Source organism: Notechis scutatus, chromosome 1, assembly GCF_049901735.1.
Source record: "Notechis scutatus isolate UNSWTSFEM ecotype Mainland chromosome 1, rNotScu1.2, whole genome shotgun sequence".
Taxonomy (NCBI): Eukaryota; Metazoa; Chordata; class Lepidosauria; order Squamata; family Elapidae; genus Notechis; species Notechis scutatus.
In genome coordinates, this window is record NC_142009.1 from 301,794,627 (window position 1) to 301,822,274 (window position 27,648).

A 27,648-nucleotide genomic window follows, 5' to 3' on the forward strand; every position below is an offset into this window, starting at 1 on the left:
TGTTTTTCTTTAGCCCAGGTAAGACGCTTCTGACATTGTTTGTTGTTCAGGAGCGGCTTGACAAGAGGAACACGACATTTGAAGCCCATGTCCAGAATCTGTCTGTGTGTGGTGGCTCGATGCACTGACTCCAGCCTCAGTCCACTCCTTGTGAAAGTCCCCAACACTCCTTGTGAAAGTCCCCAACACTTTTGAATGGCCTTTTCCTGACAATCCTCTCCAGGCTGCGGTCATCCCTGCTGCTTGTGTACCTTTTTCTTCCACACTTTTCCCTTCCACATAACTTTCTGTTAGGGATAATATTGTTTACCCTAACTGGTTTGGGTAAAAAATAATAAATAAGTTATCATGGTTTGTTGGTTAAAGTGTGTGTAACTTTAACTACAAGAATGTAATTAAGGGTGTGGTCGTAAAAGCACCATAAAAGAAACAAGTCAATTGCAGCTCTCTCTCTCTGGCTTAATGATCCCTAATTACTGGATGGATTGATGACTGCGTTTTTCCTTACTGGAACGGAGGAGAGAAAGGAGTGTTGATTTCTCAATGGAGAGGAGATAGTACGGACTGATTTATTGTAAGTGAACTGACAATGGCTATTCAACACGGATTTTTGCAAATTGAGTATCCCCGACTGGACTGACTGAAATGATACATGACTAATGGACCGTTTATTTTGACTATGCTATAATTCCTAATGGAATAAACTATATTTTTGATAGCACAAGCGTATCTGTATTTTTTTACTGCGTGTTAACTAAAATACAAACTTATCTCACACATTTACCTGTCTGCCTATCTGACTACGCTACACATTCTGTTTAGTTTGTTTTCCTTAACACTTGTTGGGGAATTCAGGCTTAACACTTTCTACTAATGTGCTTTGATACAACACTTTGGGAACATCCAATTTACCTTTTGAGGCTTTCCCTCCTTGTGGAGGGTGTCAATGATGGTTTTCTGCACAACTATCAGGTCAGCAGTCTTTCCCATGATTGTGATTCCTACTGAACCTGACTGAGAGACCATTTAAAGGTTCAGGAACCCTTTGCAGGTGTTATGGCTTAATTAACTGATTAGAGTGGGACACTTTGAGCCTAGAATATTGCACCTTTTCACAATATTCTAATTTTCTGGGATTGTGGATTTGGGGTTTTCATGAGCTGTAAGCCATAATCATCTCAATTATGGCAAATCACGGCTTGAACTATCTTGCTTTGCATGTAAAGAGTCTATCTCATATATTAAGTTCACCTTTTAAGTTGTGTTACTGAAATAAATGAACTTTTGCATGATAGTCTAATTTTTCGACTTTCACCTGTACTATTTCATGGAGCAACACAAGAGGTTTTAGATACTGCATTAACAGGCAGAACTATTTATAGGGATTGCCACTAGCATTCCCTTGCAAATAATTCTAAATATACTTCTCATAAATAAATCAAGGAGATAATAGTTCAATTGTAGGCCAGGGTGCTTTGCATGCCAACTTGTAGGCAATTATGGACTAGTTGGAAAAATACTCTGACCTGGCATGACAGTTACCTATGTTCCTCCCTGATTTAACAAGGAAACTACTATACCCTACTCTACTTTGCCATAGTAATACTCTACTATATTCTATCATAGGAAAAAAGAAGTACAAAGACCTATTAACAAATCTTAACAGGTAATCAAAAATAGAAATAAACTGAAAAGCCATATAAACCAAACTCCTGTCAATGCAGAAAATATACTCAACTATGTCCAATAACTGCTCATCCAACTTCAGTTTAAAATTTCTCACAAAGAGAGGATGCCACATCTGGAAGCAAACAGTTTGCAGTGCCAGAAAGTTCCTCCTGGCATTTAAATTGACTTTCTTCTAATTTAAATCCATTCGTTTACATTCTGTCTTTAAGAGCAGCAACAAAAAAACCTAATCCGTTTCATTACTTGTGAATGGGTTTCATACCGAATGTAGATTGCCTCCATATCTCAATAAATTCGTGAATAAGCCAGCAAGATAGTACTGTATCAGCTAATATAGAAAGCTTTAGTTTGCTGTATTTCCAAACAGTGCAAGCTGACCAAATTCTAAGCATATGTTTACAGAAAAAAATGAAAAATAGATATTTTTTTAAAAACACCAGCAAGGATCTTCTCATAAAGCTGGAACTGCATTCCGTATCACATTCTATACTTTTCCTGGATGGAAGGGAAAAGGAGTTCTGCAGAAAAATTAAATATTAGGATAGGAAACCTGAAGCACAATGCAAAACTAGGAAGAGACGTACCTGTGAACTTGGCCACTGCATCAATATGATGCTTTACTTGGACAGCCAGTTCCCTTGTAGGAGTCAAGACCAATCCCAGAAGAGGATTATTTTTATCTTTAACAGTATTCTGTTTTGGGGAACCCACATCAAATCCTGAATCCTGCAATAACTCCATGGAGTTTACTGCCACAGACTCATTGTCATCTTCAGGGGCATTAGTTTCATCCGTATCTGTGTGCTGCTTTGCCATTTCATCTTCACCATCCACTGTTTCTTCAAACGTGCTGCTTGTCCTGTTTTTTGAGCTGTACCACTGTAGAATGGAATGGATCATCGGAATGGCAAAAGCAAGAGTCTTTCCACTCCCTAAAACACACACAACCACCAATGTTAGGACATACGGGAAGCCAAAGTTATGCCAACACATAAATTGTCCCTCTGAACCACAATTGCTACTACACAATTCACCCAAGGGATCTTTCTGATTTTTTTTTAGTTATTGAAGACATTATAGGAAGGAAGGACCCACTTTTGAGTGACCAATGACCAGTCTGTGAGATGCCATGTTTTGGGGGCTGTGCTCAAAATGTAGATGAAGCCAGGAAAAGAACAAGATGTAAAATAATATTTAATTCATTAAATATATTAAGTACATGTCAGTTGTTGAATAATGGGCCATTCAATTATTTCTATCAAGGTTAAAAAGGCTTGAATGAATAATCCTTTTTTAAAAAAACAAAAACCCAAGCTCCTGTAGATCCCTGGGCTGTGAAAGGCAACATGAATGAAAGGAGACTATTAATTTTACTTAAGTCTATTAAGCCTATTAATTTCACTTAAATGACATCTTATCAGGCACAGCCAGAAATAGAATAGTATCAGTTTGATTAGTTTGTATTGATTGGTAATTAATATTTCAGAATTTTAGAAACTTCCTTTTGATCAATAATGAAGCATATCAGAGGAACTATCTTGCATTCTGAGAATGTGTCAGCCTTTCCATGTAAGCCACCCCAAAAAATATTACTGCTTTTTTTGTTACAGGACCAGTATGTGCCAAAGCAGCAAAAACAATTACACTGTATAAACATGCTAGCAACAGATAGAATTGTTCACAAAAACAAAACAGAAACAGTTTTTGTTCCCAAGCAACCCAGATTTTGTTCCGAGGGCTAAATTCTGTTACTTGAATAAGGTTACACACTTGTACCTATTTTGCCAGCGATGGAAATCAATAAAGTAAATCCCTGCAGTCCTTACCACTCATTTCAACCTCTCCAGTTTCTCCAGACCCTGTTCGAATATTTTTACTACGTTCCCAAACAAAAAAGGAACGAGTCTTCACATTTTTGCTGTGCATTTGTCAATTCACCAAATACAAAACCCAGAACAGTAGAATAGAGCACATACAAAAAGCAGTATTTTTATTATTTGTATTTCCATGTTTTATGGTATGGAGGCATACCTGTTTCAGCAGCACCAAGGATATCCATGCTATCTCGAATGGCAGATGGTAGAGTCAGTGCTTGGATGGGAGTTGGGGTACTGAACCCCAATTCGCTCAATGCCGAAAGGACAGGCTTAGGAACAAAGAGGCTGTTCCATGCAGAAACATCCATTTTGTGATCTGATTTGGTTGATAAGACTTTGGCTGCCCAATTATTAGCTTTTTTGGAAGCTCCAGCTGGTTCAAGAACATTTTGGGGAGAACATGATTTCTTCTTTTTCCCCCTGTTCTTTTTCTTTGCAGGTTTTCTTTCCAGGCTAGTCACTTCCGTTGGCTCATAATCATGTCGCTCATACTTAACAAGGGCTTTTTTGCAACTGGCATCCTGTTCAATTACTTTTTCTTCTACTTCAAGTTCCTCCTTCTTCCTTTCTCCATGTTCTAAATTTTTCCTCTTTTTCCTCTTTTTGGGGGGAGTGGTGGGACATACTTTTTCAAGCTCTTCATCATTAAATTTTCTTTTTGTAGATTTTTCTTCTCCCTCTTTCAAGGAAGAGACCAGCTGGTAATTGGTAAGCTCTTCAAAACATACTATGCCTCCAAGCTCTTCATCTGCAAAGAGATTTGGGTCGATCTCAATGGGTTTCCATTGCCCTGTAACTTTGATGCCTTTTTGTTTCGGTTTAGATGATGCTTTAAATTTGTTTCTTTTAAGCTTCATAATGGACCTTTAAACAAAGGAAGAGAAATACTGAAAGTAAGGCTAGGAGTTTATAATCGAGCCAGACAGCTAAAGATGATTGAATTACTACCCCATCAATATGGAATTTTCACTCAAGAGTGTTTAGCCTACAGTATCTCTCAGACTGCCACATCTCAATCTGTCACAAATTACTCAACATGGCAAGGCTAGATAAGAATATTTACTACATGTTAAGATGAAACTAGTAAGCTAAACTGCTTTCTATCAATAAGGAGACTCTCTTTATATTCACAATAATTAATTATTAATTATAACAGATATTTAGATTTTTTGCTTTTCAGTTTTGGAGCTATGTAACTGTTGGTTGCAGCCAGCATTTCTGCCTTAAGAAATTCAATCTCCCTATATAATCACAACACTTTCCCATTTAAGAGTGTTCCTTACTAAAGGATTAGTTTAAAAGCAATGAATTAAAATTACTCACTAGTAACATCTAGTCTATTTCTCCTTCTATATTTTTCCTTTAAGACATAGAACCTTTTTTTTCTGCAGAGAAGTTTTATGTGTCCTCTGAAACTCTTGCACTCATGCTGGGATCAGATAAGGAATGACAATGCTGGAAAAATATACACAGATGGCAGCTTTGATTAAAATTTATCTTAGCTATGCAGTACGATTTGTCTTAATTAAGCAATTCATGTTTTCAGTTATAAAAGCAGGGCTAAATATGATGAAATTGAAGTACAAATATTCATTTTGCTACTTATTTGGGAAAAATAGCAAAATTTGAGTTCTTTTCTTAGGTTTCCATAATAGGAGACACTTTAAAACTCACAAGCTTAAAAATAGAACTCATTTTTCTGGTTAACTATTTAGTGTGATTGTTTAGCAACCTTCAGACTCTTTTCCTGCCTAGGTACAAAACTGCCATCTGAATACACGTTGGAAGTTGATGTGTTGAATAAGCCATAGATGAACCTTGTTCATTATTGTTTTCTCCAGATTACAAATTTATGTGTAATCCCTCACATCGTTCTTCACCATTGGGTATGCCCAATGAGAATTTCAGTTTTTCCATTTCTGCATGAACCCAAGTAAAGAGAGGAGTTTGTCAGCTCTATTTTAAAATACCTTGATTTGAACTGAGGATTTTCTACATGCAACCTATGTCCAGTTCTTGACCTATGGTCCTCCCTTATAATAACTGTTATCCTCTTAGTTAAATGCAATTTCTAGATACATAGATGCTGGGAGCAGGTAAAAACTTAATGGTTTTAAGGTATTTTTGAGCTTCTCAACGACATTTCAATAGCCATTATTAAAAACAGAATATTAGATGTGTGGTCTGGTACAACCAAGTACAGATATTCCTTGACTTACAACCACAGTTGAGCCCAAAATTTCTGTTGCCAAGCAAGACAATTGTTGAATGAGTTTTGCGCCATTTAACAACAGCAGTTGTTAAGTGAATAACTGCAACTGTTGTTAATAAAATGGTTGTTATGTAAATCTGGCTTTCCCATTGACTTTGCTTGTCAGAAGGTTGCAAAAGATGATCACATGCAATCGCTATAAATGAGTCAATTGCTAAGTGTCTGGATTTTGATCATGTGACCATGGGGATGCTGTAGTAGTCGTATATGTGAAAAGCAGTCATAAGTCATTGTTTTTCAGTGCTGTTTTAAGTTCAAATGGTCACTAAACAAACTAAGTCGAGGACAACCTGAAGTTACCTCACCAGAAAAGAACTATCATCAGTTTAACTATTTTCATCTTAAAAAATAAAACGTAACTCAAATATATTTATAATACATGCCTACATATAGTATAGCCTTCAACACTACAGTACTGTGGATAGAAGTGCCAATCTGTATTTAAAGTAGTTGATGAATGAAAGATTGCAAACTAGTCTTTTTGTCCCTATTTTAACTTTAGTGTCAACGCTTAAAGAGAATAATGTTATGTAAGGCACCAATCTAGAAACTGGGAGATTGATTTCTAGTGCTGCCTTAGGCATGAAGCTAGCCAGTTGGGTGACCTTGGCCTATTATTCCTTCTTAGTCTTAGAAAGGAGGCAATGGCAAACTATTTCCCAAAAATCTTGCCAAGAAGAATGCAAGAAGTAGGCCAGGCAGTTCCCAGCAGTCAGTACTGACTTGAAGGCAACAACAACAAAAAATTCTAGAGCCAATCTGGTGCAGTGATTAAGACATCAGGCTAGAAACCCAGAGACCATGAGTTCTAATCTTACCTTAGCCATGAAAGCCAGCTGGGTGACTTTGGGCCAGTCACTTTTTCTTAGCCCAACCCACCTCACAGGGTTGTTGTTGTAGGGCAAAAGAGGAAGAGGAAGATAAATTGGATATGATCACCCCCCTCGAGTTATTTGTAAAAATAATAAAGTTAGCAAAGGAATAAATAAATAGCAAGAGATCATGAGTTCTAGTCCTGCCTTAAGCAAAACATCAGTTGGGTGATCTTCACTCACTCTCAGCCTTAAGAAGCAGGCCATGACAGACCACTTCTAAAACCTTTCCAAGGAAACTGCAGAGACTTGCCCAGGTAGTTGCTAGGATAGGAGTCAATACATACATGCAGGCACACATACACAGAGAAATCCTAATGCAGGCTAGGCAATCTACAAGATGAAGAGCTATGTGCAATCATAAGGCACTTAGAGCTGAATAGCTAATGAGGCATAAAAATACTTGAAATATATAGAGAAATAAATAATACCCCAGAACATTGTTTGTCTGTGCAATTGTGAGTTTCAAATTTTAATAGCGGGATGTCTCCAAATCAGCGGCACATTGTTTGCCAATTTGAAATGCTAAATACAGAAACCATAGTATCAATTCTAAAACACAAGATTTTTTTTTCCATAAAGACAATCCCTCTCCCAGGACAGGAGAAATTAAAAAACAAATCTAGATTTTATTTTATATCACTATTCTTCAACAATAATCCTTGTCAGTAAAACTTTGCAGATCACTTCTCCAAATCAAATGATGTCAGAATGCTAATATTAAATGTCAAACATGTAAACTGAAGAGAGTCACAAAACAACCAGAAAAACAAGAATCTAATGGGTCTTTCCTCTTCCAAGAAAATATATATACAGGTCATCCTCAACTTTTGATCACAATTGAGCCCAAAATTTCTGTTGCTAAGTAAGGCAGTTCTTAAGTGAATTTTGCCCCATTTTATGCCACAGTTGTGGAATGAATCACTACAGTTAAGTGGATCACATGATCCCAGGATCCTCATCTGACATAAATTCATGCCGGTTGCTACCTGTCTGAATTCTTATCATATGACCACGGGGATGCTGCAATAATTGTAGGTGTGAAAACTGGTCATAAGTTACTTTTTTCAGTGCTGTTGTAATTGTAAGTTCAAACAGTCACTAAACAAACAGTTGTAAGTCAAGGACTAACTGTACATATTATGAGCAGAAATGATAGTTTATCTTTAACAATACTGAAAGTCCATTTTTTAAAAACATAATAACTACTGGAGCTTTATTGTTACTAATTCTTTTAGGAAGAAAAAAAATCTGTCCTAGGAATACTCCTACTTCAACAGGCCTCAATATGGCCTTCATATGCCTATGCTGTCTTCTTTGTTTTTGAACATTTGGTTCTGCATATTTTGTTCTGTACAGCATTCTCAATTTTGGTCTCAGCTGTAGATTTTTAATTGCAGGCATTATTCACATGCAACTTATATAATTACTGGCAACTGTACCCTGGACTAAAGATTTAAAAATTGGTGGTAAGCGACTTCTGGTTTGAGCTTCTTCGGTGACAGACCGAAACCTTGTCTCTGCGAGGCTTCAATCCGTGCTCGCCGCTGGAGCGCCCCGAGCCGGCTGGTTTCGGGGCTAAGCCACCCTGTAGAGGTGGTGAAGAAGGGGGAGACTGCCTGCAGGGTTGAGGAGAGCCGCATCTCTCCTCCCCAGCTGGCCATTACTCCCTTTCCCAAAGGTGGTTGTAATGGTAGTCAAAAATGGCCACCACAAAGAAGAACTCGACCAGAAAAGAATGTGCAGGAGGAAGATAAGAAGAGAAAGTTTTGGTTGACCGGGTCAAACAGCAAAAGCAACAAATAAGGTACCCTGGAATTTAAACTATTTAAAAAAAAAACAATAACATTGTTTCCTAAGAAGATTTTTAAGTTGCGAAGGAGAGACAAAAGGGAAAAGATTTGGTTTTTTTTTTCTCCTTTTCCTATACTGACAGCTAAGAGACTTAAGCAAGAAATTGGAAAAAAATCCACTTTGACATTAGTAGGCATTTAATGCTGAAAATAAAAAGTCAAAGGGATAATAAAGATTTCTGGATAATCAAAAGCTTTTGAAAACAGGAGAGAAAAAGAATAAAAGGGCAGGATCTGGAAGGGAGGAGACTGTCTGGAATTAAAAAGAACTTACAGCAAAATCTCAACAAGACTTCCAAAAGATACATTTCAACTGAAATATCGCAACAAAAACCCCAGGAAGAGAAAGTGGAAAAAGAAATAAGAAGAAATAACTTGGGACTATTTGGATTACTTGATGATTTCTCAATTTTTGGTTATTGTATTTGAATGACTAAAATCAATTGGGTGGTTGTTTAAAACTGTTTAAAATGGCTCCACTTTTAGAAGAACTGAAAATGGAACTTAAAAAGTACAAAGAAGATGCACAAGAAGGGAGAGGTTCTTTTGGCTTCGTATTTCAGTTTTTAGAAATGGAGATTTGGAATTATGAGAAACAACAAGAAATGCCTGCAGAACAAGAAGATTGCAACAAAGAAGAAGCCATCTTTAATGAACAAGTAATCTTAAGTGGGGGGAAAAAAGGAAAGGAGGGAAGAGAATGGAAAGTTTAAGATTGGGAAAAACAACTCCCCCCCAAAATAGAGTGAAAAATAAGTATAAAATCAGAAAGCAATAGAAGAGGGAAATGCAGAAGAGAAAATTAGAAGTAGAGAGACAAGGGGGTAAAAAGGAGAGGGAAGAAAGAAAGGAAAAGAAGTTATAAACAACAGAAACAAAATATAGAGAAACAGGGCCTATTTAGAGATAACGGGTGAAAATTTAAGGGAAAAAGGGATTCTGCAAAGGCAGATAAGATAGTATTGTTATATTAGAAACAGAAATAATTTTAGAAAATATGAAACAATGTATTATTAAAATGTTTGATAAAATAGCTATCGTAATTAAGTAGAATGCTTGTCAATAAATAAATGTAACAAAATGAATATTTAATGATTTACAAAACATATGTGAAGAGAAATAAGGTAAAAATTAATTATGGAGATTATATGTGTCTTTAAGGAAGTATGATATTTAATTGAAAAGAAGTGTTAGATGTTAAGATTTTAATGATTATTAATGATTAGAACTGAATTGGAATGGAATGAGGGTTTATAATTACATGTATTTATAATCTTTTTTAAAAAAAGAATATAGTGTGTATTATTAGAATGTACCAAGCAGAATTCGAGTGGAAGTTATGCATTATGTATTATATTACAGGTCATAACCTTAAGGTATATATTGAAGTTTAAATAAGAGTTGAATGGATGTAATTAAAAGATATAAAGGTGTCATACTCCAATTAGTAATTACAGGAGAAAATTTGTTTAATGAGAAAAGATAATATGAAATTGAAACAGAACAGACAAGAGTATAAATATAATGATTTGAATTGAGATGAGATAATCAAAATAAAATTGAGAAAATTAAAGGAGGGGAAAAACTATATAGAAAATGTAGAATAGTATAAGATATGGAATAGAACACAAAAAGGAGCATGAAATTGAGTTTTGTGTCTGTATAAAGAAGTTCAACCCGGGACCATGCTATTTTCAAAAAAGATGTTTTACTTGCATTTTGTATGTGTGAAAACCCAAATAAAACTTTATTTTAAAAAAATGGTGATAAGCAATGAACTAAGATTAAAAAAATAGAAATACTTTTAAAGCATATATATTAATTACACAGATAGAAGTGGGAAGAAATATGTTTGGAATATATTCCCTTATAAAAGGGATTCAGTGACAGGTTTAACTATACCAGTATAATAAATACCATCAAATATTAGTGAAAATTAAGGGATTCATAACATGACAATATTAATTTTATAACTAGATAAAGTAACCATTTAGATTGTTGAAACTGTAAAACTGGATGCCAAACCATAATTTGCCTAAGTACAGTTTACTGAATGCATAATTGGCTAACTTCACTGAACAAAGCCATAAACCAAAATGAGTGGTTATATATCTTATCTATTCTATTAGTATATGTGTATTCTTAATTTTTAATATATTATTCATTTTCATTCTGCCTCTTCTCCCCAAAACACCCAATATCACACATTGCCACTTCCAACTTTATTTTCACAACATCATTCTAAGAAGATGGTGTACCAACAGAAGAAGATGGTTATCCCAACATTTATTAAACATCATGGCTGAGTGAAGGTCTCCTACACCAGTGATCCCCAACCTTTTTGACGCCGCGGCCCGGTACCGGCATCAGCTGGGCGCCGCGGCCCGGTACCGGCATCAACTGGGCGCCGCCATCTTTTTGACGAAAAGATGGCGGCATAGCGCTTCTGGTGAGCTTTTTCGGGTAGAAATGGCTTTCTACCCGGAAAAGCTCATCGAAGCTAGCGCCGCCATCTTTTGATGAAAAAGTGCTTCCGTGAGCTTTCTACCGGAAAAGCTCACCGGAAGCACTTTTTTACCAAAAAAAGATGGCGGTGCCCAGCAACCAGCGGCCCGGTAAGACTTGTTCCGCGGACCGGTACCGGTTCGCGGACCGGCGGTTGGGGACCCCTGTCCTACACTGATAATGTCCTCGTCAGGAAGTGGCTTTTAACATTTGAGATTGCTGTGTTCTTAATTGCCTGCAGTTACATGTAATGAATAAAATAAACTCTTTTAACATTTGAAAATTAAGGTGATAGGTCTTACTCTTGCCACTGCAAACAATTAAACTTATCCTGATTTTTTTTTAAAAGTTATGCTTTTTGGGAATATATCAATATCCTCTCCTGACTAACTCGCCAATCCTAACTATACCCTTTAGATATTTTACAATTTCAAAGTTCTATTGTAAAAAATTAATCTACTTTAGTCCAGGATTCATTTGTCACAATAATAATAATAAAAAAGGCCTGGAGTCCTCAGAAGTAGGAGATGGATGCACATCCTTCCTCTCCTGTGCTTCCTTGAAACTGATAAAAATTAAATGATAGCCTCTTATCAACCTTTCCCTTCCCTATAACTTATCCAATTTTATTTTAAAACCATCCATAGTAGTGGATGTTACTGATTGCATGGTACCGCACATATTGTGTAAAGAAATCCTTTCTTTTTGCCTGTTCTAATTATCTCCCAATCAGTTTTAGAGGGTTTGTACCGTTCCAGAGAGGGAGACAAATTTCTCCCCGTCCATTTTCTTCATGTCACGCAGAGTTTTATAAATATCAAGCTAAACTGTCTCAATCAAAATAGAATAACACCCCCTCCAAACCCCCGTTATCATTTTGCTCACCTATAAATCTCTCTGGGTGATTTTGAGCCAGTTACAATACTAACTGCTTAACTTCCGAAAATGCCTACTGATAGGATAGTATACGAGATTGGCGTTCATAAAGCAAAGCGTGAATTCCATCCCGGGGCTTCTAAAAGGTCGGTATTTAAGTAGAAATACATGTGTTTAGGGATGAAGCCTTACAAGGCGGCTTCATGACACGTAGAAAACAGCTTTAGTAACATGAATCTAAAAGGGGAAAAGTAGGACGATTCTATTACTGTATCCGCCGCCACCCGTCACATTTGTAACTGCTTTCTTCCTTATCCTTTCAACTACCTCTGATCGGATAACAACCCTCTCCCCCGTATTCCTTTACCCGTTCAGAAGGTACTTCAGATCGTTTACGGACCTAAAAGCCGCTCAAAACGCATTTACACCATCCGAAAAACTCTCTTGTCCCAGCCACTGCCGAACTCTACAGCGATGCTTCCCGGAAACTATACCACGTGGAGGCTTTTCGGGAGCATCCATGACAAATTGACGTCATCATCCGGCGCCCACAGATACCAAAGCCTGATTAAAAGAGGTGGTCGTTTCTTTTGCAATAAAGGCTGCAGCGTTTTTAAAAAAATTATTATCGTTATCGTCATCATCACCATAATTATTACTATTACTATTATTATTCCCACCGATTACCACCTGCATTGGTAATATGAACGATTAATGAGAGATTCGCTGATTTTGACTATGTATCAGAATGGTCAAACTTCAGCTTCAACCATAACAACACAAGAGCACACAATAGATACAAACTCAAAGTCAACCGCACCAAACTTGATTGCAGGAAATACGACTTCAGCAATAGAGTGGTCAATGTCTGAATACTCTACCCGACTCTGTAGTTTCTTCCCAAACCCCAAAAACTTTAACCTTAGACTGTCTACTATTGACCTCACCCCTTTCCTAAGAGGTCTGTAGGGGCGTGCATAAGCGCACCAACGTGCCTACCGTCCCTGTCCTATTGTTTCTCTTATTCTTTATTTTTCTTATATGTAGCCATTTCATGTATTCACAACTATGTATACATTTATACTTATTGTCTTGTAAACAATTGGCAAATCAAATAAAATAAATAAATAAAAAATAAATTTTAAATGAGAAGCAAGGAAAAATCTGAGTTGGATGAGTTTGTGTCTGTGTTTTTTTAAAAATTTTACAGCGCTTATAACTACTGTTAACACGCGATGGATGTTATGGCCAAAGCAGACATGGCTGAGATTTTTCGCTGAGGTTAATTTGTATTTGCAACTGCATGGGAAAAAATTTGGGGCAAGTAATCAGATGTTTTCCCCACACATCCCTTTACTGTACTACTACATGGAGGAAAATTAGACATGATCGGTTGATGGCTATTGTGATAACTATATTGACTGTTCACGTGACTAGGGCCTATATCTAAGCTAAAACAATTAGAATGACCAGTAGATGAAAGTGAGATTTTTACTAGCATCTTTTGTCCATCTGGATATTTGCATGTTCATAATTGAATTAAGAATAGTTTATGCTTTTAATCTGATGTTAGGTGGTTAGCTAACATAGGCTAATATCTAAAGGATTATGAAGGAGCATCTGGAAATCCTTGAGCAAGAAGACGGAAAAGTTCTTTTCAACTAGTAAAACCAGAATTAGTTCCAACTGCAATTCAGATAACAAACTCCTTGCAAAATGTTAAACTGTAGATAACTGCAATATAATAAGACCAAGATATGGTCTCGGCAATAGTCTTGTTTGATTTTGTAGTGAAATTATGAATTTAATGGATTAAATTTCATAAATAGAGCTGTGGACTCAAATTTATGTGATTATCATGGGACACAAAACATCCCAAAATATAAAAAGCAAAAGAAGTTAAAATACTTTCTAATACTTTTTAAGTTTAGTTTCTTTATTAGCCCATAGGTTATATCCTGTTCACATGTTGCTAAGAGTTGTAGAAAGGACTCCTATAGAAGCAGTGGCAAACTAAAGACAGCTCTCTAAGAAATGGAGTTGGCAACTATGGTGGAAAAGAATCAGCTGCTTGGACTCCTCTTGGGATAAAGGAGCACTTGGGACTGTTCACATGGCTCCATGTAGATTATGACTATGAGAAGACAGTACATTTAGCAATCTCTCTCAGGTTTCAGAGCTCTGGGAGCCAGAAGAATCAGCTTTGGTAAAGCTGCAGTTTGGAGCTTTCAAAGGCACACTGGATTTGTCTGCTTCATTTCTTATCACTTTAATTGGAAATGGCTCGCACAGATAGCCCTCAACTTATATACACAGTTGGGACTGGGATCTATCACTGAGCAAAGAGGTTGTTAAATGAGACATCATGTTGAGTACCCATGACTTCTTTGCTCAACAACCACAATCCTGGCACTCCCTTTTATGTTCATTAAGCAATTATGTGGGTTGTTAAATGGATGGGGCCCTAGGTAAGTAGCATGGAGTGCCTCAGGAGAGTGAGGGAGACTCTGAGAGGCTCCACTTAGGAGCTGAAAAATCTGCTGAAATCTTTGCAGGTTTTCAGTCTGAACAAAGAGAGAGACTCGGGTTTGGCTGCACCAGGTCCTCCATCCTCCTGAGATATCTTGTATTTTTTTTTCTTACTGCATTGGCTCTCTGCTCAGGAGCTAAAAATCCTCCTTGCCAGAATTCAATTAAGTTTTTCAACCCCTGAGCACAGAGAAAGTTATGTGCAGCCTACACCAGACTTCCCTCACCTGCCTGAGGCACCCCACTTATCATGAATTCTTCTTTCTTTAGTATTTCAGCCCCATTTGTGCAATCTACTGCTATGGACTCTACTTATTTATTTTTTATTTATTTATTAATTTTGTCAAAAGCTTACAATAGAAACAAGAATAAACATGTTTAAATATAAGAAATAGGAACTAATAATTGGAGACAATAGACAGGGATGGTAGGCACGATTGTGCGCTTATGCACGCCTCTTACAGATCTCTTAGGAATGGGGTGAGGTCAATAGAGGTTAGTTTGAGGGTAAAGGAGTGGGGGTTTGAGCAGGTGACAACAGAATCAGGTAGTGAGTTCCAGACATTGACCACTCTGCTGCTGAAATCGTACTTCCTGCAATCAAGTTTGAAGTGGTTTACATTAAGTTTATACCTTATTTCTGTTGTGTGCTCTTGTGTTGTTGAGATTTTTTTTACCAATGTGTAGGACAGACCATTTGTTGGTCGAGATTTTGAGTTTCCAACCTTTAGACCATTCAGACACATAATTACCGTCTTTTTGAAGGACGGTAGCATTGACCGTGGTGTTGAATACATCATCAGCGAAGAGGACGCAGTTGCTAATAAGGTGATCACAAAGGTCATTTATATAGACTGTACTTATAGTCGGATGCAGTTACTAAAATGCCCTTTTCAGCTCAACTATACTAGGCAGAAAGTGAATGTCTGCCTTCCATTTACACTCAATCATCCTAAAATAAAACTTTTGGTAACAACACCTAGTTTGAATTATTCAAAGGTTACACACTGCAGCGCATATCATTTCTCCTTTACATTTTTGCTATTCTGGCCCAGCAAGTCAGTGTTCTTAATGCAGTTATCAATATGAATTTAAATGCTACCTCAAGTGGTTTTCTTTACTTATTCTTTGCTGTATTACTTTCTCCATTTTTTTTAAATTGAGAGAAATACTTTGGAGGGGATGTTCAAAATGGATATTGGTGGCAAGTGCACTGTAAGGAGACAAAGCATGTAATTTTCTCTTCTGTGATTGAAGGCTTTTGAGAGAGCATCTTGGCAAAGAAAAGATGATGGTGGTTTTTGAATTATGTATGAAGACAGACAGATGGCTGAAACAGCTTCTCTTACAATGTGACACACAGGCAAAGACTGCAAACAAGAGATTTTTGGCAAAGGGAAGGAGGGGCCAGAATTACTGCAATAATAAAGTTGATTATTTCTTTTGTCATACTAAATGGCTGTCCATCTCACAGACATGTGACTCTGGGTGGCATACAACAAAGTTAAAAACAATGCAGTGTGTACAAAAACAATTATTTTTATTAAAAATGAAGAATTGGAAAAGGCACAAAACAAAAAATATACATTGAGTGAAGAGCATGTATCAATGACATTGGAACCATCTCATTATTTCACCAATTACCTAGGAAGTTCAGGCCTAATGACACCACCAGGTCTTAAGGGGCTTCTAGAAAATTAAAAGGAATGAGGCCACTTCCGAGAGAATAATGTTCCATAAAGCCAGGGCAACAGCAGAAAAAGTCGATCACCTTATACAGTCTATGCTGAAGTGATGCCACCTGGTGATAAGCAATAAGGGCTGGCCAACTTCATATTAGTAACCATGTTTGGTTACCTAAATGGTCCTTTTCAGGGCCACAAACAATAAAAATGTTAACAAAACACTAGCATCGGTCTTAGTAATTGCAAAACGTATGCCACTGGGTACGCATCAGTTAATCTGTTTTCATAGTCATTGTAAACATGAAAGAAAATTCACAATACCCATCCAAACAGCACCAAATTGCAAAAAGCTTAAACCACCAGTATTTATTTAAATATAACAATATTTGCATAGCAGTTAGCATAAAGCAGGGGTCCCCAACCACCGGGCCGCGGACCGGTACTGGTCCGTGGATCACTTTGCACCGGGCCGTAAAGAAAATAAAAATAAAATAAAAATGGCGGCTTTCTTCGCCTTCGGTGAATGCTGCTGGGATCAGGGATCAAGGACACAAATGAAAGAAGGGGAGGGAGGAAGCAACCAAAGCCTGTCCTGCTCTCCGGCTCAGTGGCTTCGGTTTCCTCCCGCCTCGTTCCTCTCTCAGTCGCTCTCTCGCTCCTCCACCAGCCCAGGAAGAAACTGCTTCAAAGAAGCCGGCAGGGTGGCTTTTCCTGTCAGCGCAGCTCCCAGCGCCGTTCACCCCCCCCCCGCCAATCAATCCAGGTTCAATCCAGTGCTCCGTTCTGCCTGCCTGCCTGCCTTCGTTTGTTTCGGAGCAGCTTCGGCTGAGAATAATAACTATTCGCCTCTTTTACTCAGCCGAAGCTGCTCCGAAACAACCAGAAATGCAGGCAGGCAGGCAGGCAGAACGGAGCACTGGATTGAACCATGGGCGGCGGGGTGGGGGTGAACGGGTGCTCGGAGGAGCTGTGCTCTGAAACCACCAGAAACGAAGGCAGGCAGGCAGAACGGAGCACTGGATTGAACCGTGGGTGGTGGGGTGGGGGTGAACGGGCGCTTCGGAAGAGCTGCGCCGACAGGAAAAGCCACCCTGCCGGCTTCTTTGAAGCAGTTTCTTCCTGGGCTGGTGGAGGAGCGAGAGAGCGACTGAGAGAGGAACGAGGCAGACACCTGAGGGATGGGGCTGAGGGTGGCAGGGCCGAGAGGCGGGGGTTCTCAGCCGCCCTGCAGGGACTTGTCCTGAGCCGCGGAGACAGCCGTGGGCCGCCACCGCCCAGCGCTCAGTTTTGAAGGCGCTCCTCAGCCCGGCGCAGTTCCTGAATCTGCAGCTGAAACCCTCCGTTTTAAATGTCCCAATAGAAGAGAATATCTGTTGCTCAGGGTTGCAATGAGGAGGCATTGGCGCTCCCTGAACTTGGTGGTTGCTGGCAGACGTTTTATTACCCGACTAGGTAACAACATCAGATGTTACCTAGTCAGGTAATGAAACGTCTGCAAGCAAACCACCAAACTCGGACTCCCCCGCCCCCCGGTCCTTGAAAAAGTGTTTCTGCTTGAAACTGGTCCCTGGCACAAAAAAGGTTGGGGACCACTGGCATAAAGTATCATAAAATCAATGGTCTATCCAAAAAATGTCATAAACCATAAACTGTAAAGTGTGGAAGGAATGTATCTTTACAGCCCACTTAAATCCATAAGGAGATGAATTGCTTTTGACAAAGCATTTCATCACTGTAGTGTAATGGCTCAAATGCCATTTTCCCCTACATTGGCACACATTTGATTTCTCAGATGGGGGAGGTATAGGTTCTGCAACTAACCATGCTAGAATGACAGAATAAATAATGATGTCATGATAGAAATCAGCTGTAGGTGCAAGTGAGTTGTATGTTTTACTTGCCTCTGCCCACTCATGTCTGATTATGGTCTGTGTATGTGTGTTGTTCCTTTTATACAGTTCACCATATGATTCAGGAGATTTGCTTATATACCACTTCACAATGCTTTACAGCCCTCTCTAAGCAGTTTATAGAGTCAGCATATTGCCCCCAACAGTCTGGGTCCTCATTTTGCCAACCTCAGAAGGATGGAAGGCTGAGTCAAGCTTGAGCTGCTGAAACTCAAACTGCCAGACTACTGGCAGCTGGCAATCAGCAGAAGTAGCCTGCAGTACTGCATTCCATTCACTATTTATCACTGCATTCCATTCACTGCACCACCATGGTTCATACATGCATGCATTGATGTGGTCGGGTTTTGTTATGTTTTCCCATGTTTTCTCTTCTTTCATTCTCTAATACATATTCTCTTACAAAACTTGGATTGTGCTGTCTATGGCTTGCTGTAGATAAATACAACATAGGTGAAGGGGAGGATGTTGCTTAATGTTTGAATTTGACCTCTCTATTAATTATCTTCCTTAGGAACAGACTAACAAAAACAAAGAATAAAGCATTGGCATCTGTTCAACTGAAGATCTCTTTAAGGGCAGGCCTTTTCTCTGGTCATGCCTATTCAGTAGAATGCCTTGAGAGAATAACTACACTTCTGTTCTGCCAATAAGTTGAAAAATGGCTTTCTTTCCAATATTACCACAGTATGCAGCTTGAAAAGAGGCAACTTCCTAATTTCCCCATAGAATTAATAGAAGAATGTACGTTTGTTTCCATTATGCTCTATTCGTCTGTTTCTCAAATGAAGTTCCCCTATAAGGCCTTAGGTCATCTTTTGCCTGTTCTTTGTCTCTATAATTAAGAGGAAATTAACATAATAGTGTTGCTTCTTGTATATCAGACTGCTCAGAGAAATTCATCATTTTGTCTTGGGAATGTCCAATAGTAATCTTTATATTTAATATAGAGATCTGAGCTTCTCCCCAGTCGGGTGCTACAGTTTCCTTCTACGAATAGAGGATCTGCCTGCTCCCCTTTAACAGGGAGTCCTGCTTGTTTTATGACCCTTTCTGCTACTTAACAACCACACATGGGAAAACCAGAATGTGGTCATAAAATTGGGTCAGGTCACATGGTGAATCTCTTTACACCTGCCATGAGTCATATCCATAATTCTGGGCTCAATCATGGTTGTCAATATTACCTGTAATATAAAATGGTCTTTATTCCTGGCTGCTCATGTCATCAGGTTATCAACTCTCACTGAATTTGGTCACGACTGTCTTCACTTTGTGGTCATTGGTATTTAACAGTATTTAGAAGGCTTCTAGTTTTATACTAGGACTATATATAACTTTGTGGAATTTAAGGGGCATATTTTTGATATACACCAAATAACTGGGACGTTTCTTCAAAAAATGTGAATCACGTAATGCTGCCTCATAAAGATACAATTCTTTGCAGATATGTACATTCCCATAGAGCTTAATGGCATTTACCTGCCCAGTTAGAGAGTTGTGATAGTTTTCCAAGTGTGGAATCATCCTGATGTGCTGGGCAAATTCCTAGCTGTGGAAGAAAAATATTAATCCCAAACCTCTGAAGTTACGAGATTGTGGCAAATGATCTTAAAATTTACCTGTATTATCTAGAAATAAATTCAGATTGTTCTTCCGTTTGGGCTTTGCACCACCAGCTTAATTTCTTCTGTGACAAAATACTTTCATTATTTAGTAATTTCTATTGTATATAGAGAGTTAATAATTGCAAAATGTTGTTTATTGCTTGGTGCACCTGCCTGCTGAGTCCAATGAAATGCATTATGTTTACCTACATGCTGTCACATCATGCTTAGATAATTGGGACTGATTCTATATGAAGCTACTCTGAAAGTCCACCTGGAAATTGTAATATCTCTGTTGCAGGTGATGCATTGGCCAGTACATGCCAACTCAAAGGTCTAGTAATCACTAATAAAGTCTTACAGACTTTGATCTTAGGTTATCTCTGAGACTACCTGCTCTGAATAAAATCTGCCCACCAATGCAAAAAAGCAGAGAGGGCATGTTGCAAATACTCATGTTAAGAAAAACGGAGAGGTAAAGCATCAGAAATGAGCCCTTGCTCTGCCTCTTTCCATTTGCAGCATCTTGCCTCATATCAGGGTAGCCTTGTTTTACTAATACCGTATTCAGGAAGGCACCGAAAATACTGCTTTTTAAGAACTTTTCAGACATCTTTATGTGCATTGGTTGTATTAACTGGTGGTTATAGGGAGCTTGATTATTATACTGATGCTAATTGTGAATTAATTGGGGAGCATATGCTTGATTTCAACTTCTCTTTAGAATATGTGATGACCCGGGGCAAGGTACAGAGGCAACACAGTCAGCTGATACTTCAAACTCCCCTTTATTGTTCCAACTTTCCCCCCGAACACTCCCATGTTTATGGCAAGTCCCGAAGCAAAACGCTCACACTCAAACCTCCAGCAGCCTCTGGCTGCGAGTAGTCCAGCAAAATGCTGTTAGTACATTGGCTTCCAAGAAATCCAGCAAGGCAAGGGAATAAGGCAATGAGTTGCACGAAGCAAAGGAACAAGGCAATGAGCTCCATGAAACAAAGGAACTAGGCAAGAAGTCCAGCAAACTCCAGACATAGGCAATAGCATACAAAACCTCACGAATTTAATGTCTGTTCCCAACAAGCGCCCCTTCCCAGTGTTTCCTTAAATCTCAGTCCCTAGATGTGCCTTGTGAAGAGGGGCGGAGTGCTCTCCTCCTGAATTGTCGGGTCGGTCTGCGCTTTTCCCGCCTCCTCTCCACTCTCCATGCTCGGGGATCAGGAGGGGATAGTCCACGCTCAACGCCTGAGCTTCGTCGCTCCTCATCTCCACTGCCTGCCCTCTCTTGAACATCCTGCCCCCATTCTTCCCTGCTGGCGAACTGTCCCAAATCCAAGGACACCTACTCTTCCCCATATTCCTCCAAAGCCAATGAGGCTGCCCCCTCGACCTCTGTGACCCCAGCTCTGGCTCATCCTCCTCCGCAGACCCAGGGTCTGATGGGGCCATGACAGAGTACATGATGATAATGATGATGGATTACATTTATAGATCATTGATTCCCTAAGAACTCTCAGGGGTATATAAATACAAATAATTGTACATAAGAAAAATAAAGAGTAAAAATACTAATAAAAGACAATGAAGAATGTTAAATTAACCAAACCAAATAACAATGGGGTCAATGTATAAGTGCCTTCTGGAAAAGCTAAGTTTTGAGCAGCTTCTGGAAGGCAATTAGGGTCAAACCTAACTAATGTCCATTATGTAGCTACTCCAAACAAACACTGAAAAACGGCACCATTGATCCCCCACTCCCTCTGCCCCCTCCATCAATTGGGTCCCTCCTATTTTTTTTTTCTGGCCTGATTGGACTGGTTTTATCTAGAGAATGCATTGCTGCAGATAAGTAAGCAGCAAGCTATGTAAGACTATCTTGAGTTTGTAGATTAGAATCAGCACTTTAAAGGTCACTCAAAATCTTATTGATTACTAATATAAACCCTGCAGCATTGGAGTAATATGCTCAGATTGGTGAATGTCAGTCAGCATATGGGACATTGCACTCTGAACCTATTGTATCTGAGTGAACTTAAAGCAACCCCATATAGACTGTGTTACATTAGTCAAGCAGATATAAGCCCCATTAGATAGACCAGAACAAAAAATGAACTCCACAAGAAAGCTAAATCCGATTGAGCTGTTTCTCCTCCTCCTCATAATTCAATGAAGCAGAGGCATCTCCTTGAGCAGCTTACAAATGTTAACTCTTTGTTGTGGTCTTAAAAAAATGCTTCAGCCTCTTTTTCCTGGATTACAGTTTTTTGCATATTTCCATCAAGGGCATCTTCCTTACTGTCTACAGCAGGTGTTGATGAGAGCATGAATCATCACAGCAAGATGACCCTGCTCCATGTAGAGGTGCAACTGGTGCAGTAGCCAAAGCTGTTTGCCATAGGCTCTACCTGCTGTTCTAGCAAGAGCTGTGTGCCAAGTCACAAATCTGCTCCTTAAGCAATGCTCCCTTAGTAAAGGGTATCTTTATAAAAAAAATTCCTTTCTCACTCTGGTATGTGTCTTCTCAATCTCTGGGCATCTATCACATTCTGTGCAGTATCTTGGCTGTTCCTAACATTGCTCTCTATTGGTCATAGAGTTCTGATGTCATTCCTGGATTGGAGCTACTCTCCCAGTTGAGAAGGCACAGGCCAAAGGACTTCTAGCACCACCAGAACTACTTTGATCTTTACTTTTCACAACATCCCTAGTTCCTCCTTCAGGCTCTAGTTCTTCTCCAGATTCTCATACTCCTGCTTCCTAATGTTGCTGTCACTTGGCACTGCTACATCTATCATCACTGCTGTTTTCTGGTCCTTGTCTACTACCACAAGGTCTGGATGATTGCCTAGTACCTACTTGCCTGTCTGTAATTCTCACAGGATTGTAACCCTCCTGTTTCCTATGACCTTCTATGTAATCTCTCCTGTAGGGAGATGACCTGATCTGTTCAATATACAGTATTGTGCAGAAGTTCCTGTACATAATGCCAGCTACTTGGTTGTGCCATTTAATGTGTGCTGTTCTTACCTATATCATATAGCCTGCAACTATGTGTCAAACTGTGAGGCCTCTACATACTCTGTACCTCAAGTCCTATCTAGTGTGGTAGACCTCTGCTTCTACAGAACAGGTACCTAGTGCTGTAATTTTGCTGTTATGATGAGTATCTCCATGAGATCTTTTAGTCTAGCCCTTTCCAATATATGCTACCTCAGCTATCTGTTGATGGCACATCCTAGGCAAGCTCTGGTTTAATCATGCTGTTTCCTCTGCTTAATCTCTCATGTCTGCTCTTGTGTAGCCATTCTCTCAGCAGTTCTTCTTTGGGTGCCATCTCACTGATATACTCTTGGATACTCTGGCCAGTGCTTTTAATACTCATCACCCCTTGTCTGCCCTCTTTCTGGTTGGTGCTTAGTCTCTGGGTGTGGAACTTGGGATGAAAATTTCCATAGATGGTGAGGATTTGCAAAACAGGTGGTAAAGAAGGATGATTAAAGAGAGCTACTGTATCTTCTAAGTATAATATATTCCTTCAAGTTGCTTTATTTCTTTTGGAACATGGGGATGATTATATTTAAATCTATACAGATGTTTTGACCAAATATAGGAGATGCTCTTGAAAAAAAAAAAGATATTTTGAGGATTTTTTCCATTAGTCTAACTGTAATTCCTACTTTGAATATGTTGCATAAGAATGCCAGTTTTTCTTGAAAAGTGTAGAATATTTATATTGAAAAGCAACACAACTAAAAGCAATATCAAGTTTTGATCCATAAGAACATCTCCTATAATCACAATCTTTGATTAAAAATATGAATACTACTTAATATGGTTTTCAGTTTGTTGCTAAGAAACTGCTGCTTCATAGTTTCATTATTATCATTTGCAGAAATGTTTTTGCTTCCTTGTATCTTAGTGACTTCTCATTATGAAAGGGTAATATGAACGAACATGAAGTGAAATAAGAAACCACTTTATTTAATTTATACCTTTATCTTGGTTCTGCTGTTAGTTTTTTTTTCTAGGACAACATGCAAGAAGAAAATAGATACAGAAGCAGTTTTCTCATCCTGAAAATAACTGAACTTCTAAGAAATATAGTGATGGCAGACAATCTTTACTGGAAGATATCATCAGCATTGGAGGGCTGGGTTTAACTGAGATTAGATAACATATTTAAGATTCAATATAGTGTATAGTTATTGTCATATTTTAACTCCTAATGGTTTTAAGTATAGTATTATATTCTCCATTTTATTCTCACAGCAACCACACACAAAATAGATTAGTCTGAGAAATGACAGATTTATCTGGTAAGTTTAATTGAATAGAATTTTAACCAAGGTCATCATGTAAAAGGCAGGGTCCTAATCAAACTGTAGATCACACTGAGGGTGGAGCAAGTTAGCACCCACTCCTCTCTTAGAAAAATGAAATATTTTAGGAAATATTGATAAGGCAGAATATTACATTTCCTGATTGATAAAAGAAGAAACATGTTTTAAAGACAGAAAGCAGTTCGCTACCCCCAGCAGATATTTGGTGCCCATTTAGAAAGACTGGGCCAGCTTATCTACAAGACAAAAGACCTCTAGCTCCAAGACATGACGCTCCAGGACATAATAGGGTTAATCCATCTAGCAGTAGAGCTCACCTGAGCACAATCACCTGGGGACATTGCATCACCCAGCAAACTTCAACCAAACATGTGACTCAAGACAACCTACAAAGTTAGCTATGACTCCTACAACAGCCAATAGAACGCATCTTCTTGCACAAGAACCTGAAGTTCAAGTGCAAAGCCCAATACAAGGTATAAATACCTCTCTCTCAACTCCATGTGGTTAGCTGCACCAAGACCATGTGCTTGGTGGTCCTGTTCACCATTAAATCCTCTTTCCAATCAGCCTCCATGTTTCCAGTGTCTTTCTCCTGGCTTGGAACTGAACCAGATGGATATTTCTATATGGCCAACAGGACATATACCGGTCCTGATTTTTTTCCACATAAACAAATACGTGCTTCAATTGTTAGATTACCTAGACATTATCTGAATATAGATCTTTTTAACATTCATATTTTACTGTGTTTCTAATCAAGGTGAAATGTTAATATATATTGCAAGTCCATGTATGATATGCCTTATGGGTAAATAAATCAATGTAAAAGGAATGTAAGAAGAACATTTTTCATGAACAGATTTTCTTTACCTTTTAACAATACTAAAATCCACATCTCTACTGGAGCTATATGATGGGAGAACTAGAATATGAACCACATGCTAGGAGAAGCATCAGAAAATATAATGATGTCCACCAACGAGGAAGATTTGAAACAGCTGCCAATTGCAATGTTTATATATTGCTTACTCATTTAGAATATGCTGTTACTGAAGAACAGGAGTGCTACTATTTTCATTCCAAGAGGCTCCCCATAGGGCTGTGGTTGACTACTGTGGGAAAGGAATGTTATACCACATGGAACTTTTGTCTCTTTCAGTTGATGATACTAAATCTACCTGAAATAAATAAAATTTCTAAAAAAGCATGGTCAAAATGGAGCACTGTGATAAGACTTCTAGATATGAAACTGCAGATGAACTCAGAAACCAAACAAGGTCAGAGCGAACTAGGACTTGAAAGGGACCTAACTAGCAATCTTAAGAGCTACCCTATCAGGTCCTTTGGGAAATAATACTTTGGAAAACGGCAACATGTATAAATGAAAAATCATGTCTATATGTTGCCAGGAAAACTAAGTGCATGAGTCCATGAATCATTTAGGAACTGAGCTCTCCTGGAAAGAAACATAATCTTTACTTTCTTAGGGTGCCTGTTTTTTTTGGCAGGTTGAGAAACAGCGTGTATTCATGTATTTGCGTCATGCCATGATGTAACTGGATTGGTTTTGGCTTAACGTGTGAATCCAGTCATTTTAAGTTTAATAAGGTAAACTATGTTTAAAGAAGGCTGTGCTTGGCTGTACATGAATCCAGCTATAAAGAACCTAACCCAAAGGCATCAAGCCAGAACCGCAGCCCCCCCCCCCCCCATCCCAATAGCAGGAATCAGAAGAACGGCAGCAGATATTCAGAGATTTTGCCAGCAGTCAAAACCACGGGGCATCACTTTTGACTAATAACCACACGGATAGTTATTGGGTGGGCCGGCAAAAATGGCCCCAGGCTGGACTAAGTGGTGGGGGGTGTGAAATCCCGGACAGCGGCTGCAGCAGCGCTGGTCCTCACCTAAAAGCGTTCACATTCGGAGTCCTTTTTGCCCCGCCGCGGCCCCTGTAGCTGCTTGTTACCCTGGCGACGGGCTCTGCGCAGCCACTACCAGCAGAGGCGAAGGCGGCTCCTACTCTTTCCGATCTCCGCACGGCGGCTTTGGGCTCCGCGAGTCGTGTGCGGGGGGAGGGGGGGAAAGGAAGGAGTCCGCCCGGAGGGCCCGCTCGTTTTGGCCGCGGAGCGAAAACAAGCTTCCAGGGCCCATGAAGCCGGACCACTACAGCGGGCCCTAAGTGGCCCCATCGCTAAGGCTCTCTCCCTTCGCCTCAGCCCGTCCGGGAACAGATTGGCTCGCAAGTCCCTCCCGCTCGTTGTCCCCTCGCCTTCTCCGGGAGGACAGCGGGCCGTCTTGGGGGCGAAGAGGAGTAGAATATATACATACACAAACAGACACACGCACATACATAGGAGCTGTTCTTAGCACAAACCATCGCAGAGAAACCTCTAGAAAGCTTATCTTCGCGCCACACACCCGATACAACGTCTGTTCTCAATCAGAGATTCTTCCCTAGAAGATTCGTCCCCAGTTTTCTCTTTCCCCGCCAAAGTCCCCATCCTGGGAATCTACGAATAACTCCTCATAACTAAGCTGCTTTCTTCACCCCCCTCTTTATCGACCCACCGCGTCGTAAGATGACTGGCTAACTGTACGCCCCTCCCTTTTCAAAAGAAACCCCCTTTTTAAGGTTTAAAGTTTTTTTTTTTAAGGATACGGAATTGCTCTTTGCCTCGCATGTCCTCTCCATCCCTATGTTTGGCTTCCAGTAGGATCTTGCCGGCCGCCTCCTCCTCCTCCACCGCCACCACTGCCTTTGAATTGGTCTTGAACACCTTAAAGCTGCCTCCGACTTCATAACCAGGACAAAGAAAGAAAGAGAAAAGTTGCCACCTCGGACCATCTTTTTGTTTGCTTCTCATCCGGCCCCCTTCGCACACCCCCACCCGACCAGAGCAAAAGGGAAAAAGAGGGCGTGTGTATGCACGCGCGCGTGTGCGGAGGTGGGGAAATGTTGGTGTCTCCTTCTCCCTGGAAACGGCGGAGGAACTGAGGCGAAAGTGAAGCAGCAGGAGAGAAAGTTTCCTTGCCGAAACCTGGGCCGAGTAAGCGAGGGATGCTTTCAGAGCCGAACGAGCATCGGCGGAGAGCTGTGGTGCTGCCGCATTGTGTTTGCTGAGGATCTTCCTGCCTGGTGGGGGCTCAGCTTCCTACGAGGAGGAGGGAGCAGCTGGAGCGAAGCAGCTTCTATCGCCCACCTTCGCTAGTACATCTTTTAGACGAGAGAGGTCCTCCGGGTTTTTGTTTTTTGTTTTAATTTTTTTTTGGGGGGGGGTTGGTGCTCTTTTTCGGGCCTCAGTGCAATGTGAAGCGTGCCCACTAAAAACCCTGATTTGCCAAGGATTGGAGCGTCAACCTAGTACATGCATCCGATAATCATCTTCTCATACAAAATGGATTTTAGCCAAAACAATCTGTTTGGTTATATAGAAGATCTGCAGGAACTTACTATCATTGAAAGGCCGGTGCGCAGGAGCTTAAAGGTATTATATATGCTGTATGAATTTGTCGGTTTTTTTTAAAAAAGAAAAATTAGATAAATCAAATCGCACTTATTTCAGAACGTCTTAAACAAAGTGATGGCATCTTTTTCTGCAGGCTTGGCATATTTTAAATTGGAAAGAT

The 27,648-nt window shown here is 39.5% G+C and overlaps 2 protein-coding genes across 8 annotated transcripts in view; one reads left to right on the forward strand and one right to left on the reverse strand.

Moving 5' to 3' along the window:
• DDX24 (DEAD-box helicase 24) overlaps positions 1 to 26,834 on the reverse strand; it is a 37,945-nt gene extending 11,111 nt beyond the window's left edge. The window contains exons 1-4 of one of the 6 annotated variants that reach the window (XM_087952122.1): positions 26,681 to 26,834; positions 4,890 to 4,995; positions 3,721 to 4,430; positions 2,274 to 2,621 (exon numbers count right to left, since the gene is read on the reverse strand). In XM_087952122.1, coding sequence (XP_087808248.1) covers positions 2,274 to 2,621; positions 3,721 to 4,423 — 1,051 coding nt within the window. In that variant the 5' untranslated portion in view covers positions 4,424 to 4,430; positions 4,890 to 4,995; positions 26,681 to 26,834. Of the gene's footprint in view, positions 1 to 2,273; positions 2,622 to 3,720; positions 4,431 to 4,889; positions 5,022 to 6,656; positions 6,948 to 12,311; positions 12,488 to 26,680 lie in introns of those variants that run through there. The other 5 variants (XM_087952121.1, XM_087952123.1, XM_087952120.1 and 2 more) reach the window with 5 other exon arrangements.
• Positions 26,835 to 26,963: 129 nt separating this feature from the next.
• PPP4R4 (protein phosphatase 4 regulatory subunit 4) overlaps positions 26,964 to 27,648 on the forward strand; it is a 71,697-nt gene continuing 71,012 nt past the window's right edge. The window contains exon 1 of one of the 2 annotated variants that reach the window (XM_026679147.2): positions 26,964 to 27,506. In XM_026679147.2, coding sequence (XP_026534932.2) covers positions 27,387 to 27,506 — 120 coding nt within the window. In that variant the 5' untranslated portion in view covers positions 26,964 to 27,386. The remainder of the gene's footprint in view (positions 27,507 to 27,648) is intronic. The other variant, XM_087952115.1, reaches the window with a different exon arrangement.